This window comes from Lithobates pipiens, unplaced genomic scaffold (assembly GCF_037356315.1).
Source record: "Lithobates pipiens isolate NorthernLeopardFrog02 unplaced genomic scaffold, aLitPip1_a1.2 Scaffold_19, whole genome shotgun sequence".
Lineage (NCBI taxonomy): Eukaryota > Metazoa > Chordata > Amphibia > Anura > Ranidae > Lithobates > Lithobates pipiens.
Window position 1 is genome coordinate 547,569,718 of NW_027507764.1, and position 21,887 is coordinate 547,591,604.

General features: G+C 43.3%; 1 protein-coding gene across 1 annotated transcript in view; it reads left to right on the forward strand.

Moving 5' to 3' along the window:
- The window catches only part of TAF2 (TATA-box binding protein associated factor 2), a 160,342-nt gene that overhangs the window by 11,538 nt on the left and 126,917 nt on the right, over positions 1-21,887 (forward strand). Inside the window, exons 4-10 of the mRNA XM_077493254.1 lie at positions 1,192-1,310; positions 1,411-1,552; positions 1,804-2,035; positions 7,704-7,888; positions 15,283-15,396; positions 17,532-17,631; positions 17,788-17,873. Coding sequence (XP_077349380.1) covers positions 1,192-1,310; positions 1,411-1,552; positions 1,804-2,035; positions 7,704-7,888; positions 15,283-15,396; positions 17,532-17,631; positions 17,788-17,873 — 978 coding nt within the window. The remainder of the gene's footprint in view (positions 1-1,191; positions 1,311-1,410; positions 1,553-1,803; positions 2,036-7,703; positions 7,889-15,282; positions 15,397-17,531; positions 17,632-17,787; positions 17,874-21,887) is intronic.

Sequence of the window (21,887 nt, forward strand, 5' to 3'; positions counted from 1 at the left end):
TGGACGGCATGCCATCCATTTAGAGCGCAATGCACATGTATCGGCAAGATCACCGGCTGCTAGTCTTTGGAATATCTTCTAAACGGTGAGCGTTTAGGAGACGTCAATTTTACCTTCGGGTAAGGTTTTTTTTTTATAAGCTTTATTTGTAGGTAGAAGTGGACTTTACTACCACTTTAAGAATCTGATGGAAGCTATGGACCCCCTCTCCAGAATTATTCACATAAACACAACTTTGAATGCAATGAATATTTAAACTTTATTTAATTGAAATTTATTGCCTTATATATATATATGACCTACAAAATGTTTGAATAAAGTTAACAAAAAACTCATGCAAAAAGTAATGGGCACTCATTACAAAAATGAAATACAATCATCTGGTACAAATTAAACAAAACAATCTAATTTGGACCATCGTCCGGTAACTATGTATATGACATACCTGGCTGATGCCGCTGGAAGTTGTAAATCACTGAAGTAGACACCACTGCTCTAATGATCTCCATGTCCCTTGTTAAGCAGCCAGCCTGATGTATTGTAAACACAGGAGGTCGGCCACTCGGCTCAGGTCCCATGCAGAGAATGTTTCCTGAATGATTGCAAGTGTTCTCTTATTGGACGAGGTGGAGAGGCAGGATTTTGACATCACGCTCTCTATCTTGTCCAATCAGAGAACTGTTTACAATAATTCAGAAGATGCAAAGCATTCTCTGAATGGGACCTGAGCTGAGTGGCTGACCTCCTGTGTTCACAATACATCAGGCTGGCTGCTTAACAAGGGACATGGAGATCATTAGAGCAGTGGTGTCTATTTTAGTGATTTACAGCTGCCTTTACCAGGTATGTCATGTATATATAGTTACACTGGTACAGACTAGACCAATGTAACTATGTATGACACGCCAATGTCTACAATTATTCTTTGACATTGGACTGCATGGTGATTTAATACTGTTTGGTTAATGCGGTACTGAAGTCCTGGCATCAGTTATCTTTAGAAATGCTGTCTATTTGTATTTTGTATTCTCATCCCATTTTTCTGTGGGATTTTGACTGTCTTTTACATTGTGTCTGTGTTATTAAAACTGTGGGCAGAGGTAACTAGTTTATCTACACCGATTTGCTATCCAAATAAAGGATGACATATACTTTTTAAATTTAAATTCTGGCGGTTTTCTTTTCTCTTAGACGAAATCTGAATTATTTTTCCAATGCGTACGCAGCAGCTGTCAGTGCAGTTGACCCGGATGCTGGAAACGGTGAACTCTGCATCAAAGTACCATCAGAACTGTGGAAACATGTTGATGGTAATGTACAATTAGATTATTTTCCTGTTGGTTTATGCGTGTGAATATTTTTTTCTTTTTTTTTTTATCATTGCTGGTGTATTCCTTTTGGTTTCTGCAGAGTTAAAAGTGCTGAAGGTGTACATTGAGTTCTCCCTGGACCAGCCGAAAGGCGGCCTTCATTTTGTTGTTCCCAATGTGGAAGGCAGTATGGCAGAAAGAGGGGCTCATTGCTTTTCCTATGGATACCAGAATTCCACCAGGTAAGCCGTAGTCCTGTTGGCTGGATTTTAATTGTATTTTAAAGCAGAGCTTAATTTTTACAAATTAATTACAAAATAAGTTGCCCCAAATTTTAAAAATAAAATCAGTTTTCAATGCAATATTCACCTTCTCTCCAGTGCTGCCTACAACCCCCTCCCCCAGATAGTCTGCTCTGCTGATGACTCCTGAAAAGTCCACGCTGCTGCTTCTTCTAGGTTGAATTCTAAGCCCTGTATTCTCTTGCTGTTAGGTTTTGGTTCCCGTGTGTGGACTCCTATTCAGAGCTATGCACATGGAAGTTGGAGTTCACAGTCGATGCCGCCATGGTGGCTGTGTCCAATGGGGATCTTGTGGAAACCGTTTACACCCCCGACATGAGGAAGAAGACCTTCCACTACACCCTCGCCATTCCAACTGCATCTCCTAACATTTCTCTGGCTGTTGGCCCTTTTGAGATTCTTGTGGATCCTTACATGCATGAGGTATGAATATGTTTCTTAATCTGTTGATAAAATATTATTGTACTTTAGGACCCTGTTGACCTGCTGCAGTTGTTTGACATTAAAGTGGTTCTAAAGGCAGAAGGTTTTTTACACTAATGCATTCTCTGCATTAACCACTTGCCGACTGCCTTATAGCAGTTTTACAGCTACAGGGCGGCCGCAGTGCTCAGGATCCTGTGTGTGTGTGTGTGTGTGTGTGTGTGTGTGTGTATCTCATATGTATATGTTTGTGATCCTGCTCCTCCGGGTATCGGACGCGAGTGCACACCGCTAGAAGCTCACTCCCACTGTGATTCTACATATCAGGTCCCGATGTCTGCCAGCACCCGCTGATTTTTGGGTACACAGGCAAAACAGTGATCTGCCTATGTAAACAAGATTGCTGTTCTGTTAATAAGGAACGCACGGAGCCTGTGTTCCTGCCTTCACCTAGTAAGCACCTTCCACACTACAGTAAATAACCAGCTAGGCACACAGTTAACCCTTTGATCACCCCTGATGTTAACCCCTTCCCAGCCAGTGTCATTAGTACAGTGACAGTAAGTGTCAAAAAAGTGTCAGTGTCCATTTTGTCCTCGGCAATATCGCAGTCCCACTGGGATAAGCCACTGATCGCCACCATTACTAAAAAAATAAATAAAAATCCATAAATATATATCATGGTTTGTAAACACGCAAACCAATCAATATACGCTTAATGGGATTTTTTATCAAAATTATGTACCATAGCAAAATACATATTGGCCTAAATTGATGACGACATTAGATTTAATTTAATTTTTTGTTAGAAATGTTTTATAGTAGAAAGTAAATTTTTTTCAAAATTGTCTTTTTTTTGTTTATAATGCAAAAAAAAAAAAAAAAACGCGGTGATCAAATACAACCAAATGAGAGCTTTTTTTGTTGGGGAAAAAAAGGACAAATATTTGATTTGGGTATTGTCGCAGGACCGTGCAATTTCCAATTAAAGTGATGCAATGCCATATAGCATAATATAAATACCTCCCTCCTCATTGGCTCAGACACAACAGCGGGAGCCATTGGCTTCTGCTGCTGTCAGTCGCAGTGAGGAGGGAGCAGGGGGCTGGTAGCGAGCACGCTAGAGTGCCCCACAGCAAGCAGCTTGCTGTAGGGACACTCGGAGAGGTGGAAGAACTAGGAGCGCTGGAGGGGGACCCTAGAAGAGGAGGGTCGAGGCTGTGGTAAAAAGGGCAATTTTCTGTATGCTGTTATAACGCGCCAACGGTATTTTAATAGGCTACTCCTTTTTTTGCCACTGCAACCCACTTACAGAGGCATGGAATTCACCTCTACTCCAGCATGCCATAATCCATGTTCTGCTTATGTTGCCCTTTCTACCCTGTGTCACTTGTGACTGAAACATTTTTGATTTGTAGCTTCACAAAATGTTTTTTTGAGTAATAGACATTTTTTACATTCTCATTTATTAAGGGAAAATATATATCTTTGACTTTGGGGTTATATTGACACTTTTAAGAGGACTGAACACTACCAAGCAAAAAACTGTAGGTTAGCCCAGAATAACCCCTCCCATTACCAGCATGCCTTAGTTTTTGCTAGTGTCCTAGGAAGATGGATGGAAATCCAACCTAACTTTGCTGCCATCATTTTTTTCTTCCAACATTTTTGCTTCAATGAAGACTCTTCTCTGCGTTGATGCTATGTTGAGCTGGCTGGCTCGACCATCCTCAGCTTGGCTTTTGGATTGCCACGTCCAGACCCCGCAGGACTGGACATTGCGGGGCTAGTCTGTTAATGACATTCGGGCACTGGGTCTTGTGTCAGGCACTTTCCAGACACTGTTCTGGTGACAAGTTATCTGCAAATGCTTTCCAAGTCTAGAACAAGGCATTGCTGGTTCACACTTATGCGCTGCCAATTTGGTGCAAATTTTAAAATGGTACACAGTGCAAATTCTGTTTGCCATGTGCAATTTCAGTGCAAATTTGTGAGGGGAGTGATCACAACTGCGATTTTATGTCTATGCAGTAAATAAAAAATTGCAGTGATGTGAACCCTAGACTGAGCTTTCACTCTGGTCCCATAGAAGTCTATAGAGCTGAAATTCGCATTGCATTTGCATTGAACCCTTTTTTGATCTGGATCAAATTTGCACCACATATATGTGAACAGCCTTCATTGGAAATAATGCTTTTTTAGATGACATGGGAATCTCTGATTTTCGGATCACATAGAATTTTCAAAAGTGTGAACCGGTGTTCTGCCTAATAGAGTCCGGCCATCGATATGTGTCCGTTCCGTACTGCGCATGCGCAGTACGGAGCAGACGAAGCTTCGGAAAATCTCCGAAGCTGAACGGCGCCTGCGCCGTGAGTGGAGGAGGTAGCCCCACTATCCAAGCGGACATAGGGTTTAGAATTTTAGAGGGCCCCTCGCGGGCGAGCTTCGCTCGCCACGCTTCGGGCTCGGCCTCGCTGCGCTCGGCTCTTTTTTATTCTAACTCTATGTCCACTTGGATAGTGGGGATAGAACCTGGACTCACGGCGCAGGCGCCGTTCGTCCTCGGCAATTTTCGGAATCTGTGCTCCTGTGTACTGCGCATGCGCAGTACGCAGAGGACAGCATCTGATGGAGGACCCTAATTGACAAGACACCGGCACACAAGGCTTGCTTTGTCTCTGAAGATTCGCTTAGTGAGTATGCCGATCAAGGCTGAGCTCCAGGATCTCCCTCTTTCACTTAGATCACTGGGGCACCTTTTAGGCTGGGTTCATACTAAAGCGTAGCGCGCTTTACAGCAGGGGTCTGGCGCGCCCCCCCCCTGTTCACCATTTCAGGTCTGATTTCAGTCCGAATTTTTGGCTGAATTCAGACCTGAAATGGACCAGAAGATGCACAGGAAACCTGTGCAATTCGCATCAGAGACGCTCTGGAGATATGTGAACTGTCTCCATAGAGACCCGGTCACAATCTCCTAACATGCGAATTGGATGTGGAGAAACCTCCGCATCCAATTCGCAATTGTGTGAACCCAGCGGAAAAGGTTAATGCTAAGGGACAAAGCATTGGTGTCATCCACTGACTTCAATTACTGTATTATGTCTCCAGTTCTCTTCCTTGTTAGCCTGCTGTGCAGTATGTGAGTCTCTAGCTCACAGCCCCAGATTCCCTTTTGGTAATCCTGAATGTTGGGTGATTCAGTTTCTAGTTGCACCATCCTGAGTGGTTCAGATAACTCGGCTTCCAAGCTTATGGTGTAAGGATTGGCTTCATCCTTTTCAAACTTGCAAAGAAATACTTCACTGTCTATGTGAGTGTTCCTTGATCTTTCTGGCATCAGCATAGTTTTCCAATGCAAGCCTACCATTCAGTCTACGGCATTCTACCTGGTGGAGAGTTCAGCCTCGTCTGATGCAACTTTGGACATCAGATCCTTTGGGCAGCTCTTGAGCTGTGGATAGGTCTGTTTCTTTGTTTTTGTTTTTTTGCCCTATTGATCATGTTGGGCCTTTTAAAGTTTGCTTGCTGTGTTGCCCAATACTCAGGCAGCTTTTAGACCCTCTAAAGGTGAAAGACTTCTTGTGTACCTTCATGGTTGAGTAAGAAAATACAGTTGTGTTCATACGTTTACATACCTCGGCAGAATTTATGATTTCTTGGCCATTTTTCAGAGAATATAAATGAAAACACAAAAAACTTTTCTTTCGCTCATGGTTAGTGTTTGGCTGAAGCCATTTATTATCTAGCAACTGTGTTTACTCTTTTCTTTTAATCATAATGACATGAGAAACTACCCAAATGACCCTGATCAAAAGTTTACATTCCCTGGTGATTTTGGCCTGATAACATGCACACAAGTTGACACAAAGGGGTTTGAATGGCTTTTAAAGGTAACCATCCTCACCTGTGATCTGCTTGCTTGTAATTATTGTGTGTATAAAAGGTCAGTGAGTTTCTGGACTCCTGACAGACCCTTCCATCTTTCATCCAGTGCTGCACTGACGTTTCTGGATTCTGAGTCATGGGGAAAGCAAAATAATTGTCAAAGGATCTGCGGGAAATGGTAGTTGAACTGTATAAAACAGGAAAGGGGTATAAAAAGATATCCAAGGAATTGAGAATGCCAATAAACGGTGTTCAAACTCTGATCAAGAAATGGAAAATTTGTGGTTCTGTTGAAACCAAACCACGGTCAGGTAGACCAACTAAGAATTCAGCCACAACTGCCAGGAAAATTGTTCGGGATGCAAAGAAAAACCCACAAATAACTTCAGGTGAAATACAGGACTCGCTGCAAACATGTGGTGTGGCTGTTTCAAGATGCACTATAATCAGGCACTTGAAAAAAGATGGGCTGCATGGTCGAGTCACCAGAAGAAAGCCATTACTACGCAAATGCTACAAAGTATCCCGCTTACAATTCGCCAAACAGCACAGAGACAAGCCTCAAACCTTCTGCCACAAAGTCATTTGGAGTGATGAGACCAAAATTTAGCTTTTTGGCCACAAACATAAACACTACATTTGGAGAGAATTCAACAAGGCCTATGATGAAAGGTACACCATTCCTACTGTGAAACACGGAGGTGGATCACTGATGTTTTGGGGATGTGTGAGCTACCAAGGCACAGGAAATTTGGTCAAAATTGATGGCAAGATTAATGCAGTATGTTATCAAAAAATACTGGATGAACATTTGCATTCATCAGCCAGGAAGCTGCACATGGGACGTACTTGGACATTCCAACATGACAATGATCCAAAACACAAGGCCAAGTCGACCTGTCATTGGCTACAGCAGAATAAAGTGAAGGTTCTGGAGTGGCCATCTCAGTCTCCTGACCTCAATATCATTGAGCCACTCTGGGGAGATCTCAATGTGTAGTTCATGCAAGACAGCCCAAGAATTTACTGGGACTGGAGGCTTTTTGCCAAGAGGAATGGGCAGCTTTACCATCTGAGAAGATAAAGAGCCTCATCCACAAATACCACAAAAGACTTCAAGCTGTCATTGATGTTAAAGGGGATAATACACAGTATTAATAACTGTAAACTTTTGATCAGGGTAATTTGGGTAGTTTCTGTTGTGATTATGATTTAAAAAGAGTAAACACAGTTGACTGATAATAAATGGCTTCAGCCAAACACTTACCATGAGTGGAAGAAAAGTTTTTGTGTTATCAGTCATATTCTCTGAAATGATCTTATGTACTTGCCCTCAGGTTCCTCCCCCTTTGTTATTTTAATAAAAATAAAAAATAAAAACATGTTCTACTCCCCTGCTCTGTGCAGTGGTATTGCACAGAGCAGCTCCGATCCTCCTCTGCAAGGGACCCCCCTTGCAGCTATCCTGGCGCCTCTTCTTCTTTTTCATGGGTCCCTATAGCAAGCCGCTTGCTGGAGGCGCTGTACGCTCCTGAGCTGGGTGTCTGTGCTCCATAGACCCCCTCACTTTTTCCTCACTGCGTTTGATTGACAGCAGCAGGAGTGTTGTATGAAGCGGAAGAGAGGGGAGAAGAGATGCAGCCCTGGATTTTTTTACTCCTGGTAAAATAGTTATCTATTTCAGTGGACGATTCTGCTGTGAATCAAGGTGGGGTAACATAGCTCTTGCACTGTCTTGATCTCTGCATTGACTTCACTATTGTGACTTCCTTTTCTTTAGGTGACTCACTTTTGCCTGCCTCAGTTACTACCCCTTCTGAAGCACACAACCTCCTACCTCCATGAGGTGTTCGAGTTTTATGAGGAGATCCTCACTTGCCGATACCCGTATTCCTGCTTCAAGACGGTGTTTGTCGATGAAGCTTACATGGAAGTTACAGCCTATGCATCTATGAGTATCTTTAGGTAAGTGTTTGAAGATCCAAACTGTTTTTAAAGCTGGTTTAAGCTGTTCCCACCTGCGCTGTAGCCGATAGACGGCTACTATGTTGTATCTCTAATTCTGGGAGGATGTCCTCCTAGTGTGCTCCTCCCACGCACTCCCTGCGGCACACATTGGGCACGCTCTGTTACTGCTGTGTGCTTTGGATACAGCTGATTACAGATTGGGGTAAAGGGCCAATAACAACGTCTCTTTAACTTGTTATTATCTGTGTCCAATCACAGCTGTCACAATTTTTTTTAAATAACAAACATCATACTTGCCTCCACTGTGCAGCTCGTTTTGCACAGAGTGGCCCAAAACATCCTCTTCTGGTGGCTCTCGCGTCTCCTCCCTGCATCAGATAACCCCCTGGGAGAAGCGATGTCCCGGGGGATTACCTTGCAGGCGAGCTTCCGTGTCCAGTATTTGGCATCCATAGAGGCCGAATGCAGGATTCGGATACCCACCCCCCCGGTGCCCACGTCATTGGATTTGTTTGACAGCCATGGGAGCCAATGGCTACGCTGCCATCAATCTATCCAATCAAGACGGAAGCCCGTGGAGAAAGACAGCATGTCCCCACCAACTGAATAAAGGGGTTCAGTAAAGTAAAATGGGGGGCCTGGGGGGCCATAGGATGCATTAAGGCAGGGCTCGACAAAACCCGGGCGCCAGGTCGCATTGGCGACTAGAAATAGCGACCTGGCGCCTGGGGCATCACAGCTGGGGGTATCCTGTCTCTGTGGACCCCCCCAGCGCGATCGCGTCGGGCCGTTCCGCCGGCAGCCGAAAATTTAGGCCGCGGCTTTGAGGCCTTCTGCGGTCCTATGATTCCTTATGGAATCTGGCGCCCTCTTGTGGTCGCCGTTGGTATGACAAACCAGCAATGCCTCTGCCTGTTTTATATTACCTGCCTCTTCTTCCCTTTATTTAGAACCCCCTAAACATTATATATATATATATATTTTATTCTAACACCCTAGAGAATAAAATGGTGGTTGTTGCAATACTGTCTGTCACACCGTATTTGTGCAGCGGACTTACAAGCGCACTTTTGTTGGAAAAAATAATTTAGTTGATAAAAAAATAAGACAACAGTAAAGTTAGCCCAATTATTTTTTATATTGTGAAAGATAATGTTACGCCGAGTAAATTGATACCCAACATGTCACGCTTCAAAATTGCACCCGCTCATGGAATGGCGACAAACTTTTACCCTTTAAAATCTCCATAGGCGACGTTTAAAAAAATTCTACAGGTTGCACGTTTTGAGTTACAGAGGAGGTCTGGGGCTAGAATTATTGCTCTCGCTCTACCGATCACGGCGCTACCTCCTATGTGTGGTTCGAACACCGATTTTATATGCGGGCAGGACAGGGCGCGTTTAAAAATTATTATTTTTTCTGCTTATTTTAACTTTTTTTTTCCCACTGTTCTTTTAAAAAAAATGTTGTGTCACTTTTATTCTTATTACAAGGAATGTAAAAATCCCTTGTAATAGAAAAAGCATGACAGGTCCTCTTAAATATGAGATCTGGGGTCAGAGAGACCTCGGATCTCATATTTACACTAAAATGCAATTGAAAAAAAAATTGTCATTTGAAAAAAAATTAATAAAATGTCCCTCTAAGAGCTATGGGCAATGACTTGGAGACGGGGGGGGGGGGGGGCGGCGACGGCGGCGCTGCTATCTTCCCCTCACTCGTCTCCATGTCAGGCCAGGGACAGGTCCGGATCGCCGTCACGGACCTAACTTTTTAAGCTGGCTCCTAGATTCCAACCAAATTTGTCAACCCCTGCATTAAGGTGAAAAAAACTTGAACCTTTACAACCCTTTTCACGTATTTTACAGACTAATTTGAAATGTATACCAGAAGTTTCCTGTGTCAATGAACCTTTCTTGGTTAGGATCTCAATTTCTCAGCAGATCCTGCTTGTCAGTTTTTGGTTAGTTGGACCATGGCCATTGCCTGTAGTTTTGTATGCCATTGTTTTTCCACTTTTTCTTGTTCAACATTTCTCTAAATTCTCCACTTTTTGGTAAGCCAAGTAATGCCTGATCTGTCCTGCAGATGGCACTCTTGGCCTATGGTAATATATGCACATATTGGGGTCAATTCACTAAAAGTTAAATGCCACATGAATGTTTGCGTTAAAATTACTCATGCAGTGTTTAACTAATGAATGTGCAATTCACAAAATAACACACATTAAGTACCGCATGTGAGGACCTCCAGCTGCGGCATGAGGTAAAACATTTAGCAGTGGTCTTCCTACCATTGCTAAATGCGACGATTCAGCTCAGGGCTGCAGGTTGTTAAAGTGGTAGTAAACTCCACTTTGTGACTTTTACATACAGGTAAGCTTATAATTAAAGTTTTACTAAACCCAGGATCCTGCATTAACTATATCTGGTCTCCCACAGTACATAGAACATGGAAATGCAATTATTTTAGTAAATATAAACATCTAAATACCTTTTCTCATCTGCAGTATATAGCAGTCTTGTGACTTCTATCAGTGTCTGGTTAAATCTTGTAGGAGGAGTTTTCATTCTGCACTGAGCTATCCTATCAGGATGCAGGACCCCTGACCACCTTCTGTCTGGACAGTGCTGATTGGCCCTGTGCTGATCACATACACCCTCCCAAGAAAAAAAAAAAACAGTCTCTAGCAATACACACCAAACTGAGCATGTGCAGCCTGACTCCATAGACTCTGTCTTTTCAGGACATGCTTTAGAGTTAATGGAAGAAGAGAAGGATCTGTGCATATGGAATCAAACAGCCTTTTTACACAATGCACAGTATTAACCCTTTAGGTTCCACAGTGCGTATAACAAGCATGCTTTACTGCATATATAGACTAATTTTAATGTTGCAAGTTTAGTAACACTTTATGCTTACCTATAAGTAAAATTAATATCTCCTAAACATTCATTGTTTAGGGATATTCACTTGTTTGGCAGATGGTGACGTCACTGAAGCATACTGGTTGAAGGAACAGCATACTCATGCCGTTTCTTCAGAGCTCTGCGGAGCTGTGGCTCCTGGGCTCATATGGAGGTGTAACATCATTGTGGCTTGGCCATTCAAATGGGCGGAGCCTACAAACCCCAAAGAAAAACCAGGGGAAGATGGAAGCCTGGCAGCGGTGACAGCGCACTGCTGGAGGGCTTTGCTTTAAAGTGTTACTAAACCCACAACAGTAAAATCAGTCTGTATTTGCAGGAGAGCATGCTGGTTATACTCATTCTGTGGAACCTAAGGGGTTAATCCTCTGCATTATGTAAAAAGGCTGTTTTAATCTGTCTTCTCTTAATCTCACCTTCTTCCACTGTCCCCAATCTGCTGAGAGAACAGAACCATGGAGGCACTCTGCACATGCTCAGTTTGGAGTGTCTGGTTAATCGGCACTGTCCAGACAGGGTCAGGGGGTCCTCCTACAAGCTTTGACTGATAAAAGTCACAAGACTGCTAGATACTGCTGATGAGAAAAGGTATTTAGCAGTTTACTAAAATAATTTAATTTCCATGTACTGTGGGAGACCTGATATAGTGAATGAAGGGTCCTGGATTTAGTTTAGTTACCCTTTAAAGTGGTTGTAAATCCACTAACAAAAAAAAAACCTACAAGACAAAAGGCATAATGAGCTAGTGTGCATAGCATACTAGCTCATTATGAATTACTTACCTTAGCTTGAAGCCCTTGCAGCAGTCCTCATACAACGCTCCGGTCGGCGACATCACTCCTGGGTGTCGTGGGCTCTGGCGCTGTTATTGGCCGAAGGTTGTAAAGGGTTTACAACCACTTTAAGGGAAGTCTTTCATAATGTGCTAGCATGCTCCATTGTGCTATTACCTTGTAGGGGGACCGGACTTTTACAGTATATAAAAATAAATAAAAAATGGCATGCGGGTCTGAAATAGATTTTTGGAAAGAGGAGGCCTCACTCAAAAAAAGAAAAAAAAGCGCATGGTACCCCCCAAAATCCATACCAGACCCTTATCTGATCATGCAGCCTGGCAGGCCAGGAAAGGGGAGACGAGTATGTGCCCCTCATCCCCTTTCTCCTAAACCATACCAGCCAGGCCACATGCCTTCAACATGAGGGGGGAAGGGGGCGTCTTGCTGGGCTTGGGGGTGTACAGTTTACCACGGTCCTGGGCTCTACAGAGAAATGGGAGAGCCCAGGAACCACTGTGGGTTGCTGTAGCTAGGGGGGTCTGCACCTTCAGAGCCCCCTTGTAGTGATCGGTCAGCTCTAAAGCTGCCTGAATTACTTTTACCAGAACGCTTATCAATGACTTAAATGTAACACTCCCTGTAGTCTGCCGCTGGTGTGAAGTAGCGAGTTCTCTGAAGACGATTCTTATTAGACACGATTTTATGGTGTAAGTGATACCTTTTTATTGGCAAACTAAAAGCAGAATTTCACTCTCCTCTCCAGTCTGAAACTTATGTGCAGGTTTTTTTGGCCTGTCATGATGTGTGGTACTTGTTGTCCAAACCTATGGAAATATGAACATCAACAGGTAATGTCAGACAGTAAGCTTTCAGTGACTGGACAGTGTTCAGAGTATTGCTCATGATACCTGCGCTTTGTCTTGGGGTCTATTCTCTGCGTCTGCACTGGATATGAATCCCAGACCAAGACTTTACACAATGATTCAACTTATCTTCACATTGGAGCGGTGACTGGCATTTTTCCTTTTCGGAAGTGCGACAATCATCCAGGTCACAACTGTTTTTATCTATGTGCCACATTTGCAAGGCGGTCCGGAGGTGCTGCATTTTACTGCTGCTCTGTGACGATATGAATGAAGTATCACTTTGTGCAAGTAAAGTTGACAAAAGGGAACTGTGTGATGTGGTACCACACCGCTCCCTTCCGTTCCTCGCTGCAGCCCAAACCCGACAGCTGCCCGCACGCTAGAACAGAGCATTTTAGAGTATGGGAGCCTAAATGGACCCTATGCTGAGTTTAAGCCCCACTCCTTAAAGTGGTAGTAAACGCTCTCATTATTTTTATCAACAGGTAAACTTATAATAAGCTTACCTGTAGGTAAAATTATTCTCTCCTCAACGTGCACTGTTTAGGGTATATGCTAGCGAACAGCAGTCGGTGCCGTCACTAGCACATGCGCTCTGAAGGAACGGCATACCCATGGCTGGTGCAAGGATTTTTGACACCCTAGGCGAAACCTAATTTTGCCGCCCCCCCCGGCTCCACCCCTGACTTCACCCCCTTTGTCCTGCCCATGTATACCCCACCTTTTTAATGAAGCACCCATCTAATGCAGCCCACCAGTGCCCATCAATGCAGCCTCACCAGTGCCCATCAATGCAGCCTCACCAGTGCCCATCAATGCAGCCTCAACAGTGCTCATCAAAGCAGCTTCACCAGTGCCCATCAATGCAGCCTCACCAGCGCCCATCAATGCAGCCTCACCAGCGCCCATCAATGCAGCCTCACCAGCGCCCATCAATGCAGCCTCACCAGCGCCCATCAATGCAGCCTCACCAGCGCCCATCAATGCAGCCTACTCGTGCCCATCAATGAATGTTTGCTTGCTTCCATTCATTCAGGAGTTGGGACACAGACACAGTCCTCCGCCGCCACTGCGCCTCTGATACTATGTATGAACGGAGCGGTGGCTGCCTGCTGATGCTGAGACTTAGTTGCTTGTTGCAAAGAGAACAGAGTAGTAACACCAGTGGCCGGGCGCCCCTAGGCAGCAGTGCGCCCTAGGCGGCTGCCTAGTTTGCCTAGTGGTAGCACCGGCCCTGGGCATACCCGTGCAAATCTTTCAGAGCTGTGTGCCGCAGCCGAGACGTTCATCATGGCTTGGCCAATCAGCTGGCAGGAGTCCCTGAAACCCCGAGGGAAGACTGGGGGAAGATAGAAGCCTCTGCAGCGGTGACAGTGTGTCACTGGAGGGCTTTATTTTAAGGAAAGTATTTTATAATGTGCTAATATGCAGTCCATACTGGCAAATTATGATATTGCCTTGCTGGCAGTGCATTTTGATATTTTTTTTTCTTTATAGACTTTACTATCGCTTATAATTCTACAGTAATTCACCTGGTCAGTGAATCTATGTATCGGCAGACTGATATTACTCATATTGACTTGGGAGCAACCAGTCTGTTGGATTCTAGGCATGTCTTTACTGCACTATATCCCCCCTTCCCCTGCACCACTGCCAGCGGAACACAATAGTGCTGCAGGAGGCGTTCCACCAGCAATTTCACCTGTGGTGGAAGATAAGAGAATCTAATCATCCTGTGACTGGATGGTTAAATGACGGTGGGAGACTCAGACACACACACAGCCTGCAAAAGTGAGTACACCCCTCACATTTTGTAATGTAAAGTAGTGAGTGTACAGCTTGTATAACAGTGCACAATTTGCTGTCCCCTCAAAATAACTCAACACAAAGCTATTAATGTCACTGCTGACAATAAAAGTGAGTACACCCCTAAGTGAAAATGTCCAAATTGGGCCCAATTAGCCAGTTTTCCTCTCCGGGGTCATGTGACTCATTAGCATTACAAGGTCTCAGGTGTAAATGGGGAGCAGGTATGTTAAATTTGGTGTTATCGCTCTCACTCTCTCATACTGGTCACTGGAAGTTCAATATGGCACCTCATGGCAAAGAATTCTCTGAGGATCTGAAAAATGAATTGTTGCTCTACATAAAGATGGCTTAGGCTATAAGATTTCCAAGACCCTGAAACTGAGCTGCAGCACGGTGGCCAAGGCCATACAGTGTTTTAAAAGGACAGGTTCCACTCAGAACAGGCCTCGCCATGGTCGACCAAAGAAGTTGAGTGCACGTGCTCTGCATCATATCCAGAGGTTGTCTTTGGGAAATAGACGTTAGCATGTTACTACTCCTCATGTGAGTTTCTAAATGTTGTACCTTCAATAAATGTAACCATAGTGCTACACTTGGAGGTGCCTCTCTTTTTTATATATATATATATATATATATATATATATATATATATATATATATATATATATATATATATATATATATATATATATATATACTGTAGTTCCTGCTGGATTTTGCTTCTAATCCCCTTGTGGAGGCTTCCATTTGTGGATGCACATTTAATGGTTACACAATCTAACCACATTGCTATGATCTTTTTATATAGACTGAAGGACTTATAAATAAATGGATGTGGAATGAATCATCTGAAATTCCATTATTTTTTATGGGGAAATTCACTTTGCTATACGAGTGCATTGGATTACAAGCATGTTTCCTGAACCAGCTATGTTTGCAATCCAAGGTTTTACTGTATTTAAATATTAGTTATAAGTTTGACTTTTTGTTATCCTTTTTTTTTTCTTCTCCAGCACAAACCTCCTCCACAGCGCTATGATCATTGACCAGACCCCACTAACTAGAAGATGTCTTGCTCAGGCTCTCGCACAGCAGTTCTTCGGCTGCTTCATTTCTAGGATGTCCTGGTGAGTTCAGCTGCCTTTATGGAAAGACTGATCCTTTGGGCCAAATATTATTGCCCTTATTTGTCACTAGATGGCGCTGCACATATTTTTTTTTTTTTTTTTTTATGAGCTTTGGATGCATTACCTGGAACTATTGTCCCATCCTGCTTTGCCTTTCAGTTAGAGATGTAATTTTTAGGGCAACATGTTCTTTCATTTTAGATCTCCATATCTTGTATCTTATTTAGGATCACAAAACGTTTGTTAAAGGAGTATTAAAGGCTCAGTATTTTTTCTGCTAATGCTTTTACAGCACGTTAAAAACACCTCATCCCCAAACACTTATTTGCTCTCCTTATCACTGCAGCCGAGTCTTCCAAGATCCATGCTGTTAGGCCAGCCATAGATGGATCAAATCACTGGCACCCAGCCCAGCCTCTCAGCGAGTGTCTGAGAGCCTAAGCCAGCCGCTCCTGCCCCCTCCACATCCCAACATTTCAGTGAGCGCTGGAGGGGCAGAGCATGGAGTACTGAGAACTGAGCAATTGGCGATATTTAATCGCTCAGTTCTCAGTCTTCGAGTTGGCGGGGGACAGATGAACCTCGGGGGGACCTAGGTGAATGTGATAAAAAACTAAACAAAAAAACCCCCCCAAACTTCTCTTTTAACAGACCAAAAAGGGAGCAAACACGAGAAGTTCATTATTGGGGCTTACATACACTTGGTCCTTGAGCTGCTTCTTCCTTCCCCATTCTGAGTTTAGCAATCCAGAGGATTGCAAGAAACTATTAGGTCAAATTCAGGTACTTACACCGCTTGCTATTAAAAGGGTTGTAAACCCCCATTTTAAAAAAAGAACAAAAAAAAAAACAAAGATGCCGACATGCTTACCTCCACTGTGCAGTTGGTTTTGCACAGAGTGGACCCAGTCCTTCTCTTCTGGGGTCCCCCAGTGGCGCTGATGGTTTCTCCGCTCATCGAGTGTCCACATTGGAGAAGTGCTCTCCTTGGTGGATACCCATGCGGGCATGCTCCCGAGTCCCACATCTGTGTCCATTCACACAGAATGCTGGACTCGATCCTGCCCCTCGGCGCCGCAAATATTGGATTTGATTGAAAGCAGCGGGAGCCAATGGCTGCGCTGCTATCAGTCTTTCCAATCAGGACATGAGACACCAGCCAAGAGCTGGTGTGCTCGTTCCTGGCCGGAGAAAGATTGGGGTCAGGTAAGTAAAATGGGGGCTGAGGGAGTTGGGGGGCTGCATCTTAATGCATTAAGGTGAAAAACCATAAGGGTCTACAATCCCTTTAAATAAGAAAAAATAATAATAAAGTAATGTCACAGCATGCATTCATGTATGCCTTTCTTATTTTTTCTGCCTATAGTTTAACTTTAACTTGGGTTGTAACTTTTTTGTTAGGAATCATAGATAATATACCCACCATTCTTCTGTTTCCGTAATACTAAGGGTACTGTCATCCTCATGCCGACAGGATCCCTTGGAATGCTGAGTAACCTAAATTTCAGAAGAAGACACGGCATCACAGTGCATAGTGTCTTCTCACAAGATTTGGGCTGCTCAGCCTTCTCCAATATCTGGAAACATTTTTGAGAAGCTGCGCCAAATAAAATAATATCAACTATTCTAATGCAGCACCAAAAATTAGTAATGACTAATACAACATAAGATATAGTGATTGAGGGCGCAAATAGACCATATATTAATACAAAATGAGTAAAAACAATCAGTGGATGTAGTGCGTATTAAAACTTGTCATCAATTCAAACATATGTATGTGTCAAAAGTCCAAAAACAAGACAAAATATTAAAATATATAGCAGTGTAATCGGGTCTTATTATGTAAACTCCAACACTGTGCCTCCTAAAGTGCAATGTGCTTCAAATCTAATGTGCTCACTAGATATCTTTGGTCACAAAGTGACCCTCAGGCATATAAATCAAAGGATTCCTTCCTCCACTGGGTAGGTTCCTTCAAGCCACACACAGTTTTATCCAACTGCTTTTTTTTCCCTTGCACTATCATTATGCCTTTTAGTAGGGAAATCTTGAAAAAGCATCATTGCAGTGCAAGGCCCTTCACCTGCAAGAATGAAGTCTAGTGTTGGTGTTAAAGCAGTTCCTTGTATTCCCAGGTCTGATGAGTGGGTCCTGAAAGGCATCTCTGGTTATATTTACGGTCTGTGGATGAAGAAAACATTTGGTGTAAATCAGTACCGGCACTGGATCAAAGAAGTGAGAATCTTTATTTCCATGAATGTCTTGCCCAGTTTATCAGTATGCAATACATTCCCATCCCCGAGGCTTGTGGTGTATAAATGAATAGAACAAGATGAGTGTAATTGGTGTGTTCATGACTGATGAGTTGCTGTCTTTCATGTCTTTTCCTAGGAGCTGGATATAATTGTAGCCTATGAACTGAAGACGGGTGGTGTGTTGCTGCACCCCATATTCTCTGCTGGAAAGGAGAAAGACAAGTACGTTTATAGGGATGCTTAGCATTTCTAATGGGATCTTCACTTTTGTCACTTTTGTATTTTAGTTCTCTGGTTTGTTTTGTCAGAAAAACTAATTTTTTTTTTCACATAAGTTTTAAAATTGTAATTATGTTTTGTCAAAAAACAGAGATTCGATACATCTCAACATGTACAATTCCCAATTTTTTGATCTGCCATAAATCCAGTAAACTCCATAACTTTCTGTGCAGCACCGGAAATCCCAAACAATGTTATCAGTTCTGCCCAGATCACTTATGTGGGCTACATGATACCACCCCCCATGTTATGCAGAAGGGGAGATGTTCTGTAGTCCTAACACACTTCCTGTCCTAGGGCAACAACACTACTCTTCTAATGAGGGGGGAAAAAAAGTTAAAGGAGCCACCACATCAAATGAATGGTAAGCTATGACATATAGAGCAGGTCTGGAGTTCATATACAACTTAACCCTCTTGCCCCAGCACCCCAAAATATAGTACTCACCTGTTAGTCCCACAAGATCTACACCTTGCGTCCACCAGGAGCCACATAGTCACTACTGCTTATTCTGGAGACTGACCAAATGGGATTTTTCTTTGCATACGCAGATAAAATGAGGGGCCAGTCAGAGAGTTTGTGGAAGCACTTGTATAGCTGCCCATGGGTCACACAACATGGATCTTTAAGAAGCATAGTAAGGGGAGTATTAAACTTTGATGGGTGGGGGGAGTAACTTAAAGGAGAGTTACTATATAGAAAAGTATGTTATCCTTTAATCCAGATTATTTCACTTAAAATGTATGTGAAGGCAACATAAAAAACAATGTGTAGTACATATCTACAGATTATGCACATCCCATGTTTATTCCTTGTTCTGCCAGAAATGCACTGCTAATATTCTTTTGTGGAATTATATCACATACTGTTTTGTAGACTGAAATTGTAGGATATGATGCCAGGCCTACCAAATTGTTATAGACTAATTGTTCTGTAGTGCAAGATAAGAACAGTGAGGACTTCTTGAGATTACACAGGAAGTGTAGACAGGACAGCTTTGAATTTCTGTCTCAATCCTTTAAAGTGGTTGTAAACCCTTACAACCAACTTTGACCTACAGGTAAGCCTAGATTAAGGCTTACCTGTAGGTCCAAGAACTATCTCCTAAACTTACACGGTTTAGGAGATATTTGCCGAAAGACAGGCACCGCGGTCAACGGCGATATGCCGCGAGTGGCGGCTCCCGTGCGCATGCGAGGGAGTGACGTAATCGCGGCTTCGCCGAATGACAGCGGCGGAGTAGCGAGACCCACCGAGAAGATGGATGCGCCGGACTACAGGGGACAGCGGTGACTTCGCTGGCTCCTGTGTCAGGTAAGTGACACATAATCCACAATCCATGCTGTTAGGCCAGCCATAGATGGATCAAATCACTGGCGCCCAGCCTCTCAGCGGGTCTCTGAGAGCCTAAGCCAGCCGCTCCTGCCCCCTCCACATCCCAACACTTGAGTGAGCGCTGGAGGGACAGAGCATGGAATACTGAGAACTGAGCAATCGGCGGTCTTTGAGACCCACCGAGAAGATGGATGCGCCGGACTACAGGGGACAGCGGTGACTTCGCTGGCTCCTGTGTCAGGTAAGTGACACATAATGGACTACTATGCGATGCATAGTAGTCCATTATGCTTTACCTTTGCAGGGAATGAAAGAGGAAGTAAACTCATCAGGGTTTACTTCCTCTTTAAAGTGGTTCTAAAGCCTTACCTTCATGCATGAATGTAAAAACAATTCGGTGTCATAGAATCCCCCCAGCCGCCCCTTCTCCGACTCCTTTCACACCGAGGCCGTTTTCAGACATATTAGCGCTAGAAATAGTGAATTTAAAGTGTCTGAAACTGCCTCCCGTGCTACCCGAATGTGAAAGCCTGAGTGCTTTCACACTGGGGCAGTGCCCTTGCAGGGCATTAGAGAAGGTCCTGAAAGCAGCATCTTCCTGAAAAATAAATGGGCAGTGCTTCCTAAACATCACAGCATGGGCGTTTTTAACCCCTTCTTTGGCCGATAGCGGGGGTTAAAAGCGCCCCACTAGCGGCCGAAAAGCGCTGCTTAAAAAGTGCTAAAGCCATTGCTGCTTTCACTCAAATCCTGTGATGAGGAAGGAAGGGTGTGGCTGGGCCGAGCATTTCTGTGTGTGTCAATAGAAGCAGACAGGGTGGCTCGGGAGTGAGTCCGCACGAGTGCCCCATATAAAGGAGCTTTCTATAGGCACTTGCAAAAGAGGAGGAGACAGCAGCATTGGTAGGGGACCTGAGAAGGGGAGCTTTGGGGCTGCTGTGTGAAAAAACATTGTATAACATATTTGTTATTTTATTAAAAAGGAAAAAATAAAGAAAAAATTAATATATATTTAAAGCTGATCTTCATTTTTCCTGTCACTTGCAATAGTTTTTGTTTTGGCCAACTGGTCCAACACAAACTATTTCCTATGCTAACAGCTACAGTAGCTTTCAGCGCTGTATTGAACTGTATGTATTTATAAAAACCCAACAGGATAAAGCACCTCAAATCCTACTATTGCATTATAAAATACAATTTATTGGACATCAAAAGTATAAAAAAACAGAACAAATCCATTGACCGTGTCAATCAGCTACCCAAGGAGGGGGAACTCCAGCCCCCAAACATCCCTCTACCCCTCAATCACTTCCAAGCAACTTTCCCACCCAGAGAACCCTGTACGAGAACATTTTTGGAGTTTATTCCTTTGGGAATTTTCAAACGAAAAGTCTGAATTTTCTAATCGGCTGTTGAAAGTTGTGTACACACTATACAAAAATCGCATGAAAATTCTTTTGACAAAAATGTTGCCAGATTTTTGTTAATGTGTACGAGTCTTAACCTGAATGGTGCCTATCATCACTGTAGTAGATGTCCCGCGGGTATGACGCATGCATACTTACTGTATAGTGATCCAAGCTGGACCAATGTAACTATGCAAAAATGTATCATACCTGCAAATTATCTTTGCCAGCACTTCATATGTTATACTTTTTTGGAGCCCCAGAAAAGGTACACAGTACCACCCCCATCCAACCCACCTCACCTCCAGACTCGATAAGAAAAAACTATTTGCTATTTGTGGACAAACCTTCCAATCCATGGCTCTTGGATTCAAATGGCTTAATTTTGTAAACGGCCTAGCACTATGTTGCATTCGTTATTTTCTAAGAATTGCCTAATCATTCTTGGAATAAAATTGGTATGCTGGACTGTTGGGAGGCTAGAAAACAAAATTCAGCAAAGGTTTGGAGTGTGAGGTTTGCAGGTTCCCAGTCTCCCCTTGCAGACCAGCACCTACAGTGCTCCTGGTTGTTACAGAAGAAGTACATTTACATATATTTTGGATGGATGATGGGACTGTCTAGAGACCCCTGGAATATTACCTGATGTGACACATTAATGCCTGACTGGTAATTGCCATTAAATCTGTTTTCTCAGAAAGACGTCTGTTGATGTGGTATCTGGAGGGGGTGTTATTCCTATATGAATTTTCCAACACTTATACATTAATCTTTATTTGGGCAGCATAGTAAAGGCATAAATAATCCAGTTTGTTCATAGCTGCCTGTTTACAAGTCACTGTTGGAAGTTTTCCAACATAACTGACCCAAATGAACAGACTTTCACCAGTTCTGCCTCTCAGCTAAGAAGGCCAAGAGAAAAAAAATATTCCATTAATCCCTCTGCTAAGAGCCATTTAAGTACATATGTTGACATGGCTGAGACTTAAAGGACTAGTATACTAAAATGAATAGAACAATGGTGCCCTTGTTAGTGAGGGACCTTAACACAAAAATAATAGTTATGAATATTTTTCCATTTACGTATGGGTGATATATCTAGGGAAGTCATAACTTTAATATAAACCCGTGCTGAGGGAAATATAGGGGCTGTCATTGCTGGCCTCCTCCCGAATATGCAAGTTGTCTGATTCTGGCTTCCATATTTTGAAACGCT